Source organism: Dermacentor albipictus, chromosome 3, assembly GCF_038994185.2.
Source record: "Dermacentor albipictus isolate Rhodes 1998 colony chromosome 3, USDA_Dalb.pri_finalv2, whole genome shotgun sequence".
Taxonomy (NCBI): Eukaryota; Metazoa; Arthropoda; class Arachnida; order Ixodida; family Ixodidae; genus Dermacentor; species Dermacentor albipictus.
In genome coordinates, this window is record NC_091823.1 from 149,902,405 (window position 1) to 149,923,720 (window position 21,316).

At 47.2% G+C, this 21,316-nt stretch overlaps 1 protein-coding gene across 1 annotated transcript in view; it reads right to left on the reverse strand.

The window, feature by feature from the left end:
- Window positions 1-9,223: 9,223 nt before the first annotated feature.
- LOC139057620 (uncharacterized) overlaps window positions 9,224-21,316 on the reverse strand; it is a 54,781-nt gene continuing 42,688 nt past the window's right edge. Inside the window, exons 4-6 of the mRNA XM_070536169.1 lie at window positions 20,675-20,763; window positions 16,773-16,950; window positions 9,224-10,392 (exon numbers count right to left, since the gene is read on the reverse strand). Of these exons, the coding sequence (XP_070392270.1) occupies window positions 10,230-10,392; window positions 16,773-16,950; window positions 20,675-20,763 (430 nt within the window). The 3' untranslated portion in view covers window positions 9,224-10,229. The remainder of the gene's footprint in view (window positions 10,393-16,772; window positions 16,951-20,674; window positions 20,764-21,316) is intronic.

The window sequence follows — 21,316 nt, forward strand, 5'->3', positions numbered from 1 at the left end:
AGACTCTCACACACACTGCCGCGTTCACCGGTTACCTGTGGTTACCAGGCCTCGCGGGAGGAAGTGGTACCGCCACGCTAGTCTCTAAAAAGCTCACCTGCTTCGCGCATGACCTCGGCACGTTCGAGGTGGACAACGTCATGACGGAGATTCTCCCTAGTGACGCGTCCCGACAAAGTGTGTACATCCTCAAGGTGTACAGCAGCCCCAGACAAAAGAGTCAACGTTTCCGACGCCTATTCGAGAGCCATGCGTCTTGCAGGCTCAAACCCCATCGTGATAGCTGGCGACTTTAACGCTGCGCATCGCACCTGGGCTTACGTGTATGACACCCTCAAGGGTACCGCGCTGTGGCAGCATGCGAACGACCTAGATCTCACCCTCGTGACAGACAACATGTTCCCTATCCGCACCGGCACGTCCACGCACAGAGACACCACTCCGGATCTCTGCTTCGTGAAGAACACAGCCGATGCTCGCGGAGGATCTTGGCGGCGACCATCTCAAACTGGCCGTGCACTTATCCACCATCGTCAGGAAGCCGAAGTCGTACACGTGGGTCGACTGGGACCTCTTTCGTAAGACTCGCGCCTCACGACTCCCTCCCGACACTGCCACGAACCTCGAGACGTGGACGGCTCAGCTAAAGGCCGACGTCGATAAGGCCACGAAAACATTCAGCACGGATATGCCCACCGAGAAGATGGACAGCCGCCTCGCCCACTTGGTCGAGGCCAAACAGTCTCTACTGAAACGATGGAAGAGCCAGCGTCTGAACCGCAGGCTCCGCAAACGCATTGCAGAACTGAACAAGTCCATAATGGAACACTGCAGCACCCTATCCAAACAGCAATGGGATGAGGTGTGTAACTCGGTCGACAGACAGGTCAGCAACGGGAAGACGTGGAACCTCCCCAAACACCTGCTCGACAACACCAACACCCGCACGAACCAGCGCCACTCGCTCACGAAAGTCCTTCACCAAGCCAAAGGCACCGCTTCGCTGGATGACGTCAAGACCCTTGTGCATAAGTGCCTGCCGATACCCACAGGCCTGCCGACCCTACATCCCAATTACACAGGTACCGACAACACCCTCCTCGACGCCGAATTTTCCGCCGAAGAGGTACGTCGGGCCCTCCACGAACTAAACGGCCGTTCCACCCCGGGCCCCGATGGCATAACCAACAAGCTCCTGCAAAACTTAGACGACTCCTCGGTCGTGTACCTCACGGGCGCCATCAATGACTTGTGGGGGCGGGGCGAGTTACTTGAAGCCTGGAAACTGGCCCAGACGACCCTCATTCCAAAACCGGGCAAGGCGCCTGGCGTCGATAACCTTCGCCCCATCTCGCTCACGTCGTGCGTGGGTAAGGTGGCCGAGCATGTCGTACTCAATAGAATCGGCCGGTATCTCGAAGACGAGGACTGTTTCACACACCATGTGATCGGCTTCTGACCCGGGTTCCGCCGCACAATACGATGCTTCTCCTGAGAAACAAGACCACAGACACCGGGGCCACTTGGGGCACCCGCGCCATACTCGGCCTCGACCTGGAGAAGGCGTTCGACAACATCGAGCATTCGACAGTACTTAAGGCGATCGCAGACCTAGGGCTCGGGCGCCGGTTCTACGAGTTCGTCCGCTCCTTCCTAACCCGTCGCAAGGCCGTGCTCCGTGCTGGATACCGCACGTCGGAAGAAGTCGAGCTCGGACAGCGTGAAACCCCCCAGGACTCCGTCCTCTTGCCGACGCTGTTCAACCTGGTGATGATTGGGTTCTCCGAACGGCTCTCGAAGATACATGGCCTCAAGCATACGGTATACGCGGACGACATCACCATCTGGTGCTCCGCCGGGTCGGACGACTTTATCGAATCTGCTCTGCAGGAGGCAGTCGAAACCGCCGAGTCCTACCTCGACCACACGGGCCTCAAGTACTCCTTCGCCAAATCGGAACTGTTGTTGTACTGCCCAGAACGACAAGGCAAAATGCCCAAGGAATGGAAACCTCCGACCGAGCGCAACATCACCGTCCGCACCAGAGACGGTCACCCAATTCCCAGAGTCGACTCCATCCGTGTACCGGGAATGATTATCGAGGCGGGTGGATCAAACATCCAAACGATCCACACGCTGACGACAAAGACGGACAACGCAATACGACTCGTACGCAGAGTGGCCAACCGTCACCACGACCTCAAAGAAGACAATCTGCCGCGTCTCGTACACGCATTCGTCCTGTGTCACTTTACCTACGTCGCAGCAATACACAAGTGGAAACAATCGTAGCGTGACAAGCTCAATACACTCATCCGAAAGGTAGTGAAACGGGCCCTAGGGCTCCCGATCACCACGCCGACGTATCGAGTCCTCGAGCTCGGGGTTGTTAGATATGGGACCATTTCCTGAGCCCTACTTCGAGTTCCCCAGACCACATCGAATCGCACCCCAGCTAATTAAGGAGAGCAGGGGCCCTATAACGTAAAACTATTTCAATGTTTCTATTCCAATCTCCTGACGTCAAATTTGCCTAACCACCAACGCAAGCACCGGGCGGTCACCCGCAGGGTTGTCTGAACAGACCAATCAAACGCTCCCCTCGTTCAGAGGAGGTTACTTTTGTTTGCTTGAAAACAGAATAACATTGCCTACACTGAGCGGCTTGTCGTATCTAATTGGCTGACAAGAGGCGAGGAGGACGCTCAAGTGGAGAGGGATTCGATGGGGCCGAGTCACTGCACTGAAAATCGATAACCGGGTGAAGAGGGTGGTGCCGGCGTCTGCGATTGGTTGGCTTTCCCTTACTTAGGTTGTGGTGGCTGCTCGAAAATCGGCGGCCTGCAACGGAAGCTCAAGAGTGACGCTAAAACGGACCCTCAGCAGAGAAGAGTTGGCAGAATGAGGTGGTAAACATGCCGAAAGTGCTCGAAAACGTTACACGGCCACGCAAGCAGTTTTATTATACGCAAATACACCCATGCTCTACGGCAGGTGCGAGTAGCCAGCGTCTGAGCGATCGGTGGCAGCCATCTTTTATTCCTTTCGGAACGGGGCAGCCTGCGGCTATTCCGAAGAAAATTCAGTTTTGTTCTGCACATTAATGCATCTTTATCGCGTACACGTCACTTTGACGCGGTGAGTTCTTGCGGTTTTGTGACGTCGCGTGACAGGCAGGTGAAGTGGGTGCAGCCCGAAAACGTTTTACCAATAGCCGAAGGCTAATGACGAAAAGGGGTCGAATCAGAAATAACTGTTTTTCTTTTTTCTGTCAAATCATGCATAAGCAGTGTGTACACATCCTATCAGATGGGGAGCTATCGCGGTTTTCGTGACGTCGCGTGACAGACAGGTGAAGGGGGGGTGGTCGAAAAAAGTTTTTGACCAATCGTGGAGGGCTGATAGCAGAATTGGAATAGAAAAGTTTGGAATAGTTTTACGTTATAGCGCCCCAGAAGCACGGATGCCACATTCCTGAGGCACGACACGTGCAAACAAGTTGGCGGACCCCACTTCATGTGCAGCCGGTGGAGCTATTCACTGCTTGGCTCTTCCCGAAAGTGAGGGGAAGGGACTCTTCCGTCCTGGCACTGTTGCGGGTAAAGTGGGTCCCGAAGAAAGACGGCTGTAATGCGCCGTGACAACCTGGCGGCGTCGCCCCCTATCCTCTACGGTGACGGCGCATTGCAAGTCAGCAAGGCAAGACCGCAGGGGGACCAAGGAGCGACTCTCTTCGCCGAGTGTGACTCCATCGCACAGGCGCCTACCATTGGCCGAAAATGGCGTCATCTGAGCGGGCTCGCCCATAGGCCGAACGTGACGTGTCACCAAGACACCGAAGGGCTTAAAAGACGAAGACCGAGAGCATTCCTAGATGATTCTGAGAGCATTCCTTGATTTATCTCTCTCGAGCTTCTTGCGACGGGCCGCAGCGTCCGAGTTGCTGCCGGCCCGTAATGACTCTAAGACTGTTAATCGACACTCACGTGAAATAATGTAAATAAACCTCCCAAGTTTTCACCCCTAAGTCCTCCTCAACTCCTACAGGGTGCACAATACGCTCGAAGAGATCGCTGAGGATCAGGAGAGAACGCAGATGGCACGACTGACGATGACCAAGACCGGCCGTCACATTTTGCGCGAGCTCGGCTACTTCCCACCGAACACCCAGGATCCACCGGAGTTTACGCCGGCTCCCCGCGAGCTCCGCGACCTGATCACGATCGCACCCATTCCGCGAAACGTACATAGGGAACACAATCGTGGCAGGCGCCTAGCCCGTGCCACCGCATTCCTCAAGCGCACAAACAAGAAAGCGGACGACGTCGCTTTCGTAGACGCCGCCACCTACCGATGCAACCGAGCCTTCGCCGCGGTAGCGGTCTCGTCCTCGTAACGGACATTAAACGCCGCCACGTTACGCACACGCGACCCCAAGGTGGTGGAGCAAGTGGCCTTAGCCCTGGCAATGTGCAACCATGCAACCCATGCGGGAGCACGGCTCAGCGCCTGAAACAATGAAGACGTATGCTTCACTTGCGCATGGCATTCGCGTGCGTGACTTGGATCCACTGGCACACGGTGGAATGGAGGCGGATTTTTTTTTCTACCGAGGACCAGTGGCAGCAGCGATCCCGTCCTACATGATTGCCTTTCAATACGCATTTTTTCGTGGTTGTAACTCGGCTTAGGTAGACTGTGATTACGTCCGGCCTCTTCACTTGTCGCTAAGTATCATGGGCCCTACCGCGTTCTGGAGCAAACGTGCTCGCTCCAAGAGGTGAATGTGACGATGTGCTCCATGATTGACCCCTGGGGCGGATGGTTGTTCGCCTGCAAAATTACAACGGAGCTGTCTTAGGCAAGCTTCCAGCGTTTTGCGATGTCCGTGTGCAAAAACTTATCACGTGGGCCGCATTTATGGGGGTATGAGCCTGTAGTGGGTACGACTTTGTCGCGAGCCCAGGGGTTGCAGCGGAGCGGCAGAACCAGAGAACCAGCGTAGCAAGCTCTTAGAATGGACTAGCGCGTCCCGTGCTTGCGCCGCGAGCCCGCGCCGCCCAACTTTCTTTTCCTCATATTTTGCAGTGACGATCGCGAGCGCCGACCTTTAGCGTTCCGCGTAGCGGCGTCGGTGGGCGCTACAGGGCCCCCCGCCCAGGCGGAACGGCGAAATGTAGCCATCGATGAAGTGGAGACGTTACTGTCTTGGTTACATGCAGATCCGCGGACACGCCGGCGACATCAGCGGGGAGCTCCGTAGGAGGCGTCTCGAGGTATGAGCCAGTCTAATGAGACTACCTCTTCCCGACCATTCGATTCGCGACCTGCAGCGGCGCGACTATCGCATCCAAAGCCGGCGAAGAAGAGGGCTCGCGTGCAGGTGGCGCGAGAATAGAACACGCTAGCGCGCTCGTCCTGAACGGCAGCGGTGTAGGTCGCTCCCGAGATTCCGCGGCGCCCATGGCTGGCCGGCCTAAATAAACCGTGTCTACGGGGGCTACCTCTTCGCGCCGCCTTCCTACACATTGGTGACCCGGACGATCGAACCCATCCCACTAACTGGTGATGCCAGACGACTGAGCCTAGCCATGCCAGCGTCAGCGCACCGACTCTACCAAAGCAAGTATAGTGACGCGGTCCGGCAGACTCCCTGCGACCGCGTCACTATCCTTCCTTCTCAACAAGGTTCCTTCTCAACAAGGTTCCAGGCTCTGGCTGCACGTTCCAGGCTCCGGGCATTACAGTGTCTCGTCTGAGAAAAAACGAGGGTCGAAGGCGCTAGGTCCGGATGCACAAAGACGCTGTGGTCCGGAGATCTAGGCGGGCGGGGCGCAGTTGCTGAATGCAGTCCTGTAGGCATTGAAGGTACTGGAACGGCTGGGGCATTATTCATTATTATTATTATTAATCATTATTCATTAATCATTATTAGAACGTACTGGAAGTCGTCAAGAGGGAGGAAGTGGTCCAACCAAATCAAGATGACGTGGTCCAAACGACAGCCAGGTGGCAAGAAAGAGTGCGTGGGAGTCTTCTTGTGGTGGGTCACTTTGTCGGTCTGGCACCCGATGCACAAACGTGTCCACTGGCGAACATCATTGTTAATGTTTGGCTAGACATTGTGCTGTGTAACGAGGCGCTCCGTGGCTCGGATGCTGGGATGGCAGATGCCGTGAAGAGTTTAGAACACCGCACTACGGAAGGCAGCTGGAATGAATGGCAAGATGCAGCCACTGATATGTCACACCGGAGTGAACCAGGCACATACGGGTGAAGAACGAGTTGTAGATGGAGGGAACAGGGACGGTCACGCAGCGCTTGCAGCTCAGGGTCTTCTACGTATCTGCGTCTGAGCTAGACGTTCCTAGTCCACAATTGGTGTAGAGTGCCGAGGGAGGTGATATGGGCGAGTGCATCAGCTGCCTCGTTTTCGGTGCCTTTGATGTGCTGGATATCCATAGTGAAGTCCAATATATAGGCCAGTTGACGAAGTTAACGTGCGACATACTTGGAGGAGCTTTTACTGAAGACATATACCAGAGGCTTATGATTCGTTAGAACATAAAATGGCTGACCCTCCAAGAAGCGCCGGATGCGGTGAATGGTTGAGTAGATAGCAAGAAGTTCGCAGCCAAAAACGCTGTAGCGAGTCTCGGCAGGTTAGAGCTGACATATTTTTTGTTTGTTTTTTGCCAGGCTTCCCAAGTGCTAATTTGGTTCCAAGAGAAGCCCAGTGGACAACATTCGGATTCGATTTGCTGCTGCTGAACTGCGCCAATGGCTACACTGGAAGCATCCACCACGACGCGAATGGGCGCGTTAGTTCTCGGGTGGATGAGAAGCACCGATATGGCGACGGCTTGCTTAGAAGCTCGGAAAGCAGCTTGAGCTTTGGGAGACCAGGAAATTGCCAATGAGGAGTCCTTGATCATGCAGAGGTCAGTCAATGGGTGCAGAAGCTCCGTGCAGTTCGGAATAAAGCGTTGGGAGAAATTCACAAGGCCCAGGAACTTGCGCAGCTAGCGTAGGTAGTGGGTGCTGGGAACTCTTGCATGGCCTGGATGTGGGGAGGGCAACTGACAAACTCCCAGCACAGAGATCTGGTAACCCAGGAACTTGAGCTCAGAAGACCCAAAGATACATTCCTGGGGGGTTGACAACCAAGCCAAATTGTTGAAGGCGTTCACGGAGGTGACGCTCATGTTCTTGTGGATTGAACCTTGCAATGAGGTAAGGTTTGATGTAGGCAAATACAGCCCGGAGTCCACGCGTTACCTCGGCAACGAGTCTTTGGAATGTTTGAGCTGCGTTGCGAAGCCCACAGGGCATGCGCATACATTCAAACAGGCTGAAAGGTGTAGTAATGGCCGTCTTCGGGATATCGGCAGGCTCAACGGTGATTTGGTGATAGGCCTTCACAAGGTCCACCTTACTAAAGAATACAAACTGTCTCGAACGGCCAGCCATGCAGCAATTTTGCGTACATTTGCGGGCTTCTTTCACACACAGAAAAACTTATATGAAGCACATATTGAGCAACAGAAACCGGGAGTTTTTCATGTCACTCTACAATTTTCTCATTGACACTCTCAATCTAACTATATTTGAGAAACTGATTAATTAAGACTATCTAATTAGGCGAAATTCTAAAAAATACTAGAATATCTCCAAGCAATGGCAAACATTACCTTGTTTCTGTCTAGCTATATGGCATTTGCATACTTTTAAACACTGGCTAAAGTTATCTGGGACGCCCTGAATAATAGCCAAAATGATGTGCTTCTTAGTTCGGCAGTCGTGTTGATTTTAGATATTTAAACTGAAGTAGTTGCAATAGGAATGATATACAGTAAAAGCTCTTTAATTCGAACCGCAAAGGGAAGCCGCTTCAGTTCGAATTAACGAAAGTTCGAACTAACGAAAGTGAAGGAGAGCAACAGTACACTGCGATTTGGAAGCAGTAGGGCATGTCAGAAATTTGGCGAAGCTCTGGGTCCGACTGTGCCACACCACCGATGTCCAATGAAACGAACGTTAGCCGAGGCTTAACACCATCACAATGAATCGCGACGGCTGATGCCTCCTGAGCTGAAAACAGAGGTGCACAACCGATGAAGACTGCCGAGACAAAGACGCTGAACATGTGAAGGTGGCGAAGGCCCTGATTCGTTGGTTCTTGATTGCAAGCGCAGCTGCGACGTACTTGATTCGCTGTGTTTTGGCGCTTGCCGTGCCATCTCCGCACAGCATTAGCAGCTGTACAAGATTTGCCAAGCCTCCGAGATTCGCAGCTGGCAAGAAGTCTCGGAGGTTACGTAGAACGGAGAGGCGGCAGCCGCCGCTGCCTTCTGGCTGACCCCGCGTCGGTTAGATTTTTTTCCGATTTTGCCTTCTCTCGCCGTTCTCTCCGTTTCGGAGGCAATACAGCCTTGTGTGTAGGCAGTAGGCGCGTTTCTCTGGCCATGTGCCAGGCGAGCGTAGTTTGAATTATCCGTGAGGGAGCCTTCTCGTGTTCGAATTAACGGACTTCTTTATACATAGACTTCTGTGGAGCTTGGCCGGACCAAATCGTACAGTTTGAATTATCCATAAATTCGAATTATTGAAGTTCGAATTAACGAGCTTTCACTGTACACTGTTTCCGAAGTGTGCTTCTAGAATGTCCTTTTTTTTTCTTGTAACTAGTACTTGCATCCAGAACAGAGCACATACTTTTGAATCCGCTCGTGTTGCTGGATACCGTCAAGTTATTGTACAAAATAAATTTAAGCAGTTTTCTTGAACTATTTAGGTTATGCAAACAAACAAACTGGTTCAAGCTAGTTTGAATTGTTTTTTTTTCGCTCCGAAGTTGAACTAGAATCGCATTGTTATTGCTACGCCTTCAAAATGGAGCTAAAGTTTCTATCCAATGCTCTGGTTTTCAACAATGCACAATGTAGACTGGAGAGCACCCATGAATGATCCATGCTATAGAACCAAATTTAGTTGCGAGAAACACATGCCCTGTCCGCCTCTTCGTCTTCAATGTGTTCTGCAGCCTGCGTCAATTCTTAGAAGAGATTTTAATTCAATCGTGTTCACTGTTATGTTTGACTGCGTCTGTTTCTTTTCATTATGAGAATACATTGTAACAATCGTTAGTGCATTGTAGCAAAGACTGATTTTAATGGGTGCAAACACGTACCACACAAGGGCAAGACACAAAAGAGACATCAGAACAAGGGCTTTCAAAATTATTTCATTTGAACGTAACACCTTGCCACCACAACATGCTGCAGAAGAAATAACCGAAACAGATACAGTAACATTTTATGAAATGTATTTCTGCACAGCAGTACACTACCTCACTGCACACAGTGAACTGCATTTAAATGCAGTTTGCTTGAACAGATCGAAAGAGAACCTGGGCGCTGATTTCAGTTGACTACATATAGGCACTTTTTGTGAACTTTGTACCTGATACCGAAATAACTGGGATCTTTGCTGGAAGTTACACTACGTATAAAACAGCAGCCATCTACGAACCATGAGGGAAGGTTAACGCCAAAGGCTCAAGGAACTCTGTTTCGTCCAACTCCTCTTTGGCATTCACTTTTTTCAGGTTATTAACAATTGCGTGCATCCTGTTGCATATTCTGTTTCATACAATCAAATAGCAACTGCCCAAATAATATATGCTTGCCATGGAAACAGAAGTCATTGAGCTTGTTAATTGCAAAGAAGTCGCAAGCAAGAGTGAGGAGAAGGATTAGTCATCATGATGATTATGCAGACAGATGTCACTTGGTGCATAATACAGTAGTGCATCAACTTGAAACAAAGGTAGCTAAAATTGCAGTGTTGCACTTTAAGCACAGTGGCTGCAGTGTTTTCCTGACTTCCTTTTGTGACATGCATGCATATGTGAAATAAGCTGCCAGAATTGAAGCAGAACACAATTATTCCCTTTTATGCCCCCTTCGGCACTAAAAATAAACGAGTGTTTCAAGCTATTATGCCCTCAACTTGAACAAAGCTCTGGACAAACTAAACACTTTTTCCATTCCGTCTGTGTTATGCTTAAAAGGAGCCTACTGAATGTTGAACAGTTAGCATCGCACAAAGAGTCAAATGTACATGAAATGTACAAAGTCTCAGGTCATCAGCTGAAGGATGGCACTGGCTTTATGCAACCGCGGAAGACTTGTAACACTTCAAGCCATGCTTAGATCCCAGACTTCCACTTAGAATGGAAACAGGTCCGCACCCATGTCCACTTGAAATTGAGACGAATTGTCCGCAGGGTCGAGCGAGGCCATGTGGCCACTGAAGTCTTGCATCTTTTGCCTGGGTACGGGTAGGGGCTTGGTGCCGTGGCGGATAGTCATGTGCTGAGTCAGCTGATACCTTCAAAAGATAATCAAGGGAGAAAAGTTGAGTAAACAGGAGTAGCAGCAAATAAGACTACCATGACCAAGCAGTCACACTGAACCTAAGCAGTGAAAAAAAGCAACGAGGTGCTAAGGAATAAGTTGGTGGGCACACATTTAAAAGTTTGAAACAGTGACCTATAAATGCTTTATGAAAGGAAAGCATGTAGTACTGTTAAAGCAGACACATGTTAAGATGTTTGTTTTCCAAGATCTCGGTAGGTCAAATTTGCTTCTTGTGTTGTAATCAGGGTGTCTACCAAGTTGATATTTCCAAATTCCCTGAGTTTTCCCGGTTTTCCCTGAGCACCTTTGCGAAATTCCCTGAAAGAGACAGAAGTTTGTTTTATGTCAAGACGGGCTGACACCATGGTGCCCGAAGCTGTCACTCTCTAGTAAGCATGTTGAAACAAAAAACAGAAGGAAGGTGTTACTAAAATGCACAGCGAATATAACATATTCAAAAGAAATGTAAAACCCATTCCGAATCGAGTCGAACATTTTCAAATATGAATGAAAAGGAGTGCATACAGAAGTAAGTATTTTCGAATATGAGCTATTTCTATAAACTGATAGCAAGGTCATCGGTATGAGGCCTGAATTTTGTCACAACTAAGATTCTCTCTCAGCAGCTTGAAAGTCAACTTCAACTGTCTTGACATACTATCAGTCTGTACACAACATATCAGTGTCGGGTTTCACTGCTTTAAAGAGTTTATTTTGGTTTGGATGAGGGACACCAGTGGATCTGCGTGCGAGAGCGCCGGTTCGAGGCGGCGAGATAATCAAAATGGCGGCAGTGGTGGCTTTGATTAATGCCATTTCGGACCTGCAGTCAAGGCAAAAAGTCCCAATTATCGGATGGCGAAGTGTTCTTGCGTCATAAATTTCAGACGTTCTTATACATTGACTCTATGGGGTGGTGGTGCCGCGAAGCCGTGCAAATTATCAGGCATGTCCGAAAAATCCGGTGTCTGGAAAATCGGTCATTAACTGTACTCTGGAAATTCCTCGAGCCGATGACACAGCGTCAATGATGATTCGGTGTGATTCCTCTGTTACTAGAGCCAGCATTAAAGGGCCCCAGAAACTGTTTGGACAAATTTTGTAGACGCGTAGGGTACAGCATAAGTAGAACATTCGCACCATAATTTAAGTGTAGCGTTACGTAATAATGGAGCTACAAGCAATTACAAGTTACCCTCCTCCCCAGCCATGCTTTTCCTCGTCAACTCATTTGCCGAACGATCAAGGCTAAGCTCCGCCTTCACTGGTTCTGCGTCACAATGCGACATCACTTCGTCCACTTCCTGCTGTTTTGGAGCCCGCCCCCGCCCGCGCAAAACCTCTCCGCTAGCCGCTCGGCCATCGACCCCGAGCGAGAGCTATCGCAGCAGCTTGCGGTGCGAGCATTCTGTCGCAGCGCCGAACGTGTATGATATTCCGATAACCACACACTAGCTGAACATTTCGACAGAACGGTGGAGGCATAATATCAAGCTGATGAAGGAACTTTAGTGTAAATGTACGTGAACGACCTGATCGGTCTGCATGGTCCAGCCACTTGTTGGCGCAGAGCTTAACCAGTCAAACAAAGAGCTAATGTTTCTCTTACCAAGTGTAAAACATTTTAAACATTAACAAAAATAACGAGTTAACGATTACACTTCTGCAAAAAATTTACACCAGCAGCAAAGAAGAATACATTTTGCTACTGCTACTGTGTGTGGTAGCTCTGTGCCACCAGGTGGCTGCACTGTGCAGACCATTCACATTTGCGCTTCTGTTCATCCCCTGAAACGACACGCAAGGGGACACGGCCATGCCCTGTTCTGTTACGCTTGCGTTTACCCTAATACCAGACTTGCAAAACGATATTGCATTAGTTCCGGTGTAAAATGACAGCCGCAATCACGCAAATCCTGGTGCCAATCGGATAGCGGCAGTCCGATGCGCTGCAGCCAGTCTGCTTCGTGGACTGGCTTGCAGAGGGACACGATGTCGCAGCTTGACATATTGTCAGTTATGTTTGCAGTCCACAAAGCAACAAAGTCGAATCATAGTACTCGTGAAAAGACTGGGACCAACTCTGACCGCAGAGCTCTCGCCAAAATGGAGCACGTCGTAACACAAGCAGACGACGCTTGCTGTGTGCCGGAATTGCTTAAGTGTAGTGAGAAATTGTTCTTGTGCATTCTCTTTCTGCTACTTTCTTTTTATAAAAACAAATTAACTAGCATTCCAACTATTGCAAACATCATTTGTTTACCAAGTTGGAAAAATTATCGATCACGTGCCCTGGTCAGTCAATTGGATAGCTTGCCCACATAACATCAATTGGGTGATTTGCGTCATATGGGTAGGGGTGGCTTAAAATTTTGCTGTGCAGTGTGCTGCGATTGGCAGTGATGTCCATTTTTAAAACCTTATAATAAATTACACGCTTTACGCAAAGCACTTAGATGTGTCAATGAATGATCGGAAGGACCTACTCTAACGACTTAGTAGTTTGTAGAAAATCGTCAAAATCGTTTCAGGTCCCTTAAACACGACTTTCGTTCCCTATCAACAAAATTACAGCTAATTTTTCCTGACAGAAGCACAAGTTCTCTGAGTTTTCCCTGAGTATTTCCAGACTATTCAAATTCCCTGAGAATTCCCGGTTGGTAGACACCTTGCATAATTCAATGTGAAAATTTCCAGGGGCCCATTTCATGCACCCCATAATGTTATATCACTTCGGATACAGTGAAACAAAATCAACTGTCATTATTTGCGTCAAGGCTAAAGCAGATGTATTTTTCCAGGCATCTGCACACCCATCTTCCTTCATGGCTGTTAATGCACAGCAAATATGACCACGAAGAAGTGTGCAGTAGCACGGTCAAACTTCTTGAAATCAGACTCGCCGTCACACAGGCTGCTCATGCTGTGCCATCTCTGGCAAAACACAGGCATGCAGCATGCAGTCTTGGCACAGCACAGCCTGATGGCAATAACTGAGGCTTGCAGTGTTATTTGAAAGTTACCCCTTTGTTGCTTTGTTTCATTATTGTCATTGTCATGGTATATGTGGTCACTTGTTGCTTTTTTACAAGCTTTTCAGTTGACCAAACATCTATTTGTTAAAGGCATTAGATGTGTCGAATGAATTGAAGAAATGTATATGAGCCTTTTCTTGACAAATGGGCTACACACAACCCTCGTATTTCTCTTTGTTCTGAACTTGAAGCTACTATTTGGTATTTTACATGAAATTCGAAGTTTTTTTTGTCCAAATAGTATTCAAATTCATTCCAGTAAGAACATTTCTTTATTTGAACGTCACCCAGTTGATCTTTGTCCCATGCTACCCCTCTTGCTGTACGACTGTGTCAATCATTTTCCAATGCATCACTCGTGGTGCAGTCCTTAGACCCCTGTCAACGTTCGTCATTATTTTCAGAGTTTCCACCACACCGGCCACACTGGTCACTCTGTGAAAACTTGTGCCCTGTCACAAAACTTGACACTTTGCCTAACTTGCTCCAACATTCTTCAGTGCCCTCGCATTGTCAGCTCCATAACATGCGCATGCCGTTGGGTTCCTTGGGGTCCAGTCAATGGGGGTCAGGTGGGGTCAGGCCACACAGTGAGATCATGCCTTTGCAGATAGGGATTGGACGTCGGTGCTGTAAGATAGCAGTAACTGGAGAGCTTTGGGAAAGGCTTTCGCCTTGCAGTGGACGTAAGCTGTACAATGATGATGACTTAAAGAAAATAGGAGCTGAAATGGAGTTTAGCAGGCTGTCCGAACAAGAAAGCTACAAGCAAGACAACTTCTTCCCAGGCACTGTTAGGCAAAAACGTTTCTGCTCTAAGCATTGGGTGCACAGTGGAGAGCTCTCACAAGACCAATCGGGCAAATCAGTTCCGTAAAAATCCACAAAGCTGAGGATGTTTTATGAAAGGGAAAGGTTGTAATCCCCCCAAAGGTTGCACAAAGCAACAAAGGAAACCCAAACGAGTTTCTCAAAAAAATAATCACCGATGATTACGATATTCCCTAATGCGAAATTTGAACACAGCTCTATGAGTGTTTTCATTTGGTAATATGTTGGCTGGTGCCGACAATTTGTCTTGTGTAGCAGGTTGCAAACGGAGTGGATTGTGGTGCGACTGCCTTGCTAGGGAGATCGCAAGAGGCAGTGCATGGGTGACACATGGGCATGTCTCACAAGAGCCGCTGCAGCCAGACCTCCGCTCATGCAGCGCTTAGTTTCCATATGATATCGTATCGGACGCGCTCGCCGTGTGCCCTATCAATGAGATCATCAGTGAACAAACGACACATAGTACTCTGGCACCATGCCGTAACGATCGTCGCTGCAGAGCATGCCTCGCGCAGCATTATGCTTTTCTTCTCGTGCTTTCACCCTACCGCCCTCCTCCGCTTTCCGCTTCATGGTTCCGCTGCACCCTCCCCCTCCGCTTTGCTCCTAGGGCTCTATTCGCTTTCGCCATCTTTCATTCCTTGCTGTGCTCTGTGTCCACTCTTTCATCCTTCACTGTGCTCGTTCACTCGGTTACAAGGGACACCGACGCTCAACGTTGGGCGCCTAAGAACTGCACTCTAAAAAATGTTTCACAGTCCCAGTGATGCTATTGGCTCGCGCAATTTCTGAGCAGCTTCTGGAACAGCCAAAATTGAATTTTCGAGCAGTAAAATAGACTTTTGGAGCAGGTTTATGAAAGCAATTGCAAATTACTTTATATAGAGTTTCTACAGTGGGCAAGCCATGCAAATGCACTGAGTGCTCACTGGTACATAACCTCAACCCAAACACTAAAGATGACACCCCTTCCCCTGCATTACAGTCCTCACTATGGACTGTGATGAAGTAATGGTCTCCCACGATGTGCTTAAAGAGAACTTTAGTGGCTTAAAGAAGCACAGAACCTGGACAGGCTATGTGCAGATGTCACGGGAATTTTGAGAACTGTCAGTGTGATCTCATTGGCATAAATGTATCCTTTAAGAATGAGCACTCCATGAAAAAAAAAAAGGTAAGTTGATAATACAGCAGAACCTAATGTATAGGCGCACTCTCAATTACCTGCTAAATGGAACTGGCGATCCTTTTATTTTCGCATTGCTGTTGCAATGTTGTTAGTATCTTCAGGTTATACAAGTCCTCTAAAGTTAAGGTACCAGTAATTTTGATAAAACTAATGCTATCTAAGCAAACAGTAGCTTGCATAGGTGGCTTGTGCGCTTTGGCAAACAGTTTTGGCATGTTGTCCGTGGACCCAATCTTGGCTTCCAGCTGCAAATCTAGCCCGTGTTCTAATGCTGAATCGTTCAGGTGGTTTACTAGTTCGACCATATGGACAGCCCCAGTGCCGAGACAGCTTGTTGCTCATGCCACCATGTCAGCTGAGTGAATTTTTGTCACAGCCATACAATGCCGCTAGGCCTAACCAGGGACAATTGGTCAACATCCAGCGGTGAAAGTTGATGTTTGGTGAACAGCCGACCAAAATCTATAGCAGCCACATGACATTCTTAAAGCCCTGAAATCATGTCACCAACAAAAGCATGAGATAGGTGACAAATTTATTCGTGGCAATTTTGTTCACAGCTGCCATGTCTATGACATTGTGTGCGTTCTGTTTTAAAAATCGAGTCAGACACCATACAGCATCGAAAACTTTGGTCACCATTTTACACAGGTCATACAGGAGAGGAGTGTGGGGTCTGGCTTGACGCCAATGTCACTTCCTGTCACCAGCTTGAATAGCGACGCTGTCCCGTTGCCTAAGCAACCTGCACACGACGGCTTCGAATGTATTGAAAATAGATGACAGCCCCCGGAAGAAACAGTGGCACAACCCAGGATTAATTGGGGAGGCTTGGCTTGGTCCACTACAAAGCTAATGTAGCTACTGGTCTAGGCCACTTCTGATGCTTCAGAGAAATAGCACTTGAGTATTTATTTCTGTTCTTGAAAGTCCAAGCAAACCTTTCAGAGCAGGGTAGGTGCATATTTCTCATAGCTTGCTCAAAGATAGCAGGACGTAGCAGGGTTCACCTCTCAGCAAATTTCAGCACAAATGGCACCACGGTAGCATCGCCACAGCCGAGGAAAACCTTGTTCCTGTGCTGGGATAAAGCTCAGCTCCCACACCTACATAGAGTGGCTGCTCTACCATTTCAGCTAACTTGAGACTATACCATAGAGCGAGGGCAAATGAATCAAGAACTCGAAATGCAGGCCACATAATGTGGTTCTCATAGTAGTTTCGTGCTATTCTTAGCTTGACGACAATATTTCCCTCTCACAAAAGCTATCCGTTTGCTAGCGTCACAAGGCTGACCTGCGCTGGAAGCTCTTCGGGCAGAACTCGCATCGGTGCGGCCGTTCCTTGGTGTGTCGAAGCTGGTGCCGGCGGATGGCGCTCTCGAAGCGGCTCACAAATGGGCAGAAGTTGCATTGCAGCAGCTGCCAGCGCCTGTGTGAGCCCAGAGGAGGTGCACCAGAGCTGCCAAGAACACCTGCAGAACAGGTACAGGAGCAAAGAAAGTACTTAACCTGGTACCAATAGGGAGTGAGTTGAAACAGTGAATTCGCGTCAGCAAATCAGAGCTCACACGAACAAAACAAGTGGGTAGGACAAGTGTTGGACTCGCAACTAACTTTATTCACCAAGGGTGACCTGCACTGGCCAAGAAGTGTAGGGGCAGCATCATTTGACACACAAGAGAATAAAAAGAAAAGAATGTCAGACGAAGCCATTATAAAGAAAGCTGAAAGCAGCTATGGTATGCTTGTACATAATTTCCTAATTTGCTTTCATTTTCTGATGCGCATAGTGAGACTGACTGTGGCTACAAACACAGGGCAAGTTTGACAGACTGAAAATGAATAAACACCAATTAGCCAAATTCATTGCTTTACTAATTTGCTTATGCGATTTCTCTTTGTAGGGTGATGCTAAGTCAAGGTGGGTGTTAAACTTAAATTTTTACAACGCATACACAAATTTCTTTCCATGCTGGATAGGATAAATCTTCACTGTTCACATAGTCTGTTCTCGCAACATACTCCTTGCAATACAGTTTGTGCGTTTACGCATATCCTACGAGTATAAACAATTGCATCCTTGAGATGTCGTCGGGTGTGTTATTTTTGTATTGGTAACTGGAACGTGACACTGACATGTTCGAATTCTAGTTGCAGTACTTTTGTAAACATCACTATACAAATCACTTTGCAAATGGTAATCTGCAACTGCATGAGTTTGAATTACTGAGGGGAGGCTGACCTTCGTCAAAGATGTCAAATAAAATGTCAATGCTGGCCGCAGAATATGTGCAAAAAAAAAAAAAAAGATGAAAGGAGAGGCCTTGTATAGCAAGCCCCCTAGTCTACAACATGCTTTCTGGATAAAAAAATTTTCCCCCCGGACACAATTTATTCAGTGAGGTTTTGATAAAGACTTGCACATACCCTCAAGGATATTCACCACTGAATCGGACACCAAAGCCAAATAGACTATTGGAAGAGTTTCAGAAAACAAATAAATTAAACCAGGAGGAAAATAGAAATATTGGGCAGTAATGTTAATTGCAAGTCCAGTACTTGTTCTATTCACTTTTTTTGCTGTGTATGCATCTATTCACTGGTTTACTGTTTGTTCACATTAATTGGCCATCATTGATTGGCCTTTTTATCAACAGGAGGACTACATTTTTAAGCTGGAACCTGTCTCCACCCACTCTCCCAGTTGCTAGTTTTGCTGTTGCCTCTCAATAAGTGCCAAACTTAGTGATGACTGTTTGCTTAAGGCCTCGTAAATGATATCTAAAGTAATACATTACATTAATAAATATTCCTTTGCAAGTTCTCCAGTTGAAGTTGCTGTGTTTCCAGTTAAGTAAATGACACTCCTCTTACACAAGTACATGTCAAGCAGTGTTGGTAACCTTTTTTGGACACGGTCACCCAGTTGCATCCCAAAACACTCGATTTAGGTGAAAAATCATGAAGTGGCAATGATGATGACTTGTTTCGATTTCTGTATGTTGAAACTGTTCCTAGACCTCTTCCGTGTTATTTTTTAAAGCTATGGGATTAGATGGCCTCCTGCAATAGCAAGCCAATGGTCAGATTATGAAAAGAGAGAACCTGTGGTTTTTTAAAATGATACCAGATCTCAATAGTGTGCTTTGCTTAGAAAAGCAGCTTTGACATACTGAGATGGCTCACTGATAAGGTCCTAAATAGCAACAAATGAAGGCTCATATAGACGCTTGAGACTAAATGTTGATAAAGCACTGCAGTTGGGAAAAATTCCTTAAGGAAATTTATTAGGGCACATTAATGGCTACTTACATCACTAAAAAGTCGCTATGACTCCAAGAAGGCAAAGTTGTGGTTACGGTAAATAAATCTCACTAAAATTAGCAGGTTTCATGACAAATTACAAACACTAGTGTTTAAGACACCTTTGTTAAGCTGAGCTTCCTATTAACTGGATGAATTCTCAAAGCTTCATTCAGTTCATCTCTAAGGCACCTACATCCTAGAAAATAACGAGTGAAGTGGCAAAGTTAACACAAAATAGTTGCAAACAGTTTTGACTATGCTGCTGCAGTTGAGCTGACAACTGTACACTAAATGGTTAGGCCCAATGAAGTAGATCTAAAATTCAGTTGGCCAGGCGTTATCTTCATGAAGGAAAAACTCTTAAAATGAAAACAAAAATACATATTTTGATGCGGCATAAGTTAAGCAAAGCAAATCTGTTTGCACAGAGCTCGAAGTTTCGCACACAGTTAATGCTAAGCTGCTATGCTACAGCGTAGTGCTACCTACATGCACAACAAAGCAGTGTCATAACCACACACGGTCACGTAAACAACACCTTGCAGTGTTTTGACTCTTTATCGATAATGCAACTGAGTGTGAAAGGCAAGACATGTCACATGCATAAAAGGTGCTCAATTCTGTAGTAGCACGTTTTCAAGCTTCTCTGCTGTACACATCTGGGTGCTTTCCGCACGCACTTGGTTGCAGAAACCTCAGCATCACACATTAAATCTTGCAGTAGATCTAGTCTTGAAATGAATATTGACTCAAACACACTTGAGATTCCCAAAGTGGGGACGTGCAATACAGTCAGACTGTACATTAACTAGGGCCACATCCACAGCTGATGGCCTTTGGGGGATATCAATCTCAGAGCACATGAATTTGGTAAGCCAGCAGAAGTGAACACGGTGAAAGGTATGGCACTCCACTAATGAACAGCTTCAATTGGCGTATAGTAAGTTTTCCAGACAAACTGCAAGGATGCTCAAATCACCAGTGATGCGTCTGCCAAAATTTGTGCCACACAGAAGACTTCCAGAACATGATTGGCTCAACCATGCAGCCCCAATACACAATGTTGAGGTGAAAGACAAAAAGGAAACAATAAAAGAAGAATGCAAACATTTTGTACAGTCCTGCAGGTAGGTGCAAACCTGCCAACCTGTGAAATTTAAGATTTGTAAAAATCCCACAGACACAACACTGGAAAGAAAGCATTCTTTAAAAGATCACCCCGCGCACACATCTTCTGATGGATACACATGCACTCGTATAACGATGTGTTACCCTTAGACACAGCACATAAGAAGCTGCAAACTTGTAACAGCACAAAGTGACAGGAAACACTTACTTTTAGATCACAGATTTTTTAAAACAAGTTTGTTGGTGCTCATTTTGCCTGCTTCAGGAACTTGTATGAATAAACTTGTCTAAAAAGGTAGCCCTGTGGTGTCCTTTCCCAGTCAGAAGACTTAATGATACGGTCACTGGACGGGTAAACCATTTCATGAGCACAATTTATTTATAAAATTAATAAAATTGTAAAATAAGCCAGAATTCAGTATACCTCAGGGGAATATTGGGAGAGTTGGTAGGTATACATGTGACAATCAAAACACAGCATAAATAGGCACAGCAACTTGTTTTGCTTTCCAAATTTGCAGGAAAAGCACATGTCGATCAAGAGTGAAATTAATATGTGTGCTGCGATTCCATGAAAGCGGCAAGGAAAAGCACACTTCTTACAAAAAAAAAAAATTCTTTCGCACAAGACAAGGCATTACTGGCTACTTCCTATGCAAACACAAGTTGTCCTTGGCATTATTTACGTACAGCAAAGAACATGCCCGAACTCTGTGCTATGTATAGGCTACTAAGCGAAAAGTGCAGTTGCTTGTGACATGCCCCATTGACGTCTTCGGGCTTTTCCCACACTCCTATGCAGCCATCCTCTTGGCTTCATGTGGCAGATGGAGCAAAGTGGTGACAATGGTCTGGAAGAGAGGAGAAGACACATCAAGCAACAAATACTGCTACACCCTGTGTTTTTCTCCTTAAAGGAAAGCTGAAGCACCTTTAAAAAAAAGTGAGCTTTCAATCCATTATAATTTTTGACCCCCTGAATATGAAAATCATATCTTAACAGGTCAAAAGTCACCGCAAGTCACTTTAACTTAGTAAAAATGAGCAGCAGTGTCTGCAGGAGATGCTGTGAGTCCATTAACAGGTTCTGATGATGAAGATGATCATGACGTCATTGTGGGTATTGGTGAGGTGCGTGATTTGAACAGCATGTTCATGTGATCCGTGTTGACATCATCCTCGCACTTGCTCTTTTGTCACTACACTCAGCATGCGAGGGGGCAGGGTTATGCTTTGACAAAAATTAAGCGGCGATTGTGGCGCTGCTACCCGAACAATCGAGGAAATAACTTGAAAAATTGAATCATACTGCAGCAGCCCTTCAAATCCACCATAAATCTTCAAATTCCGAAATGTCTTCAGCATTCCTTTAGAGATCAACTGCAATTAAATTTTGAGCTATGT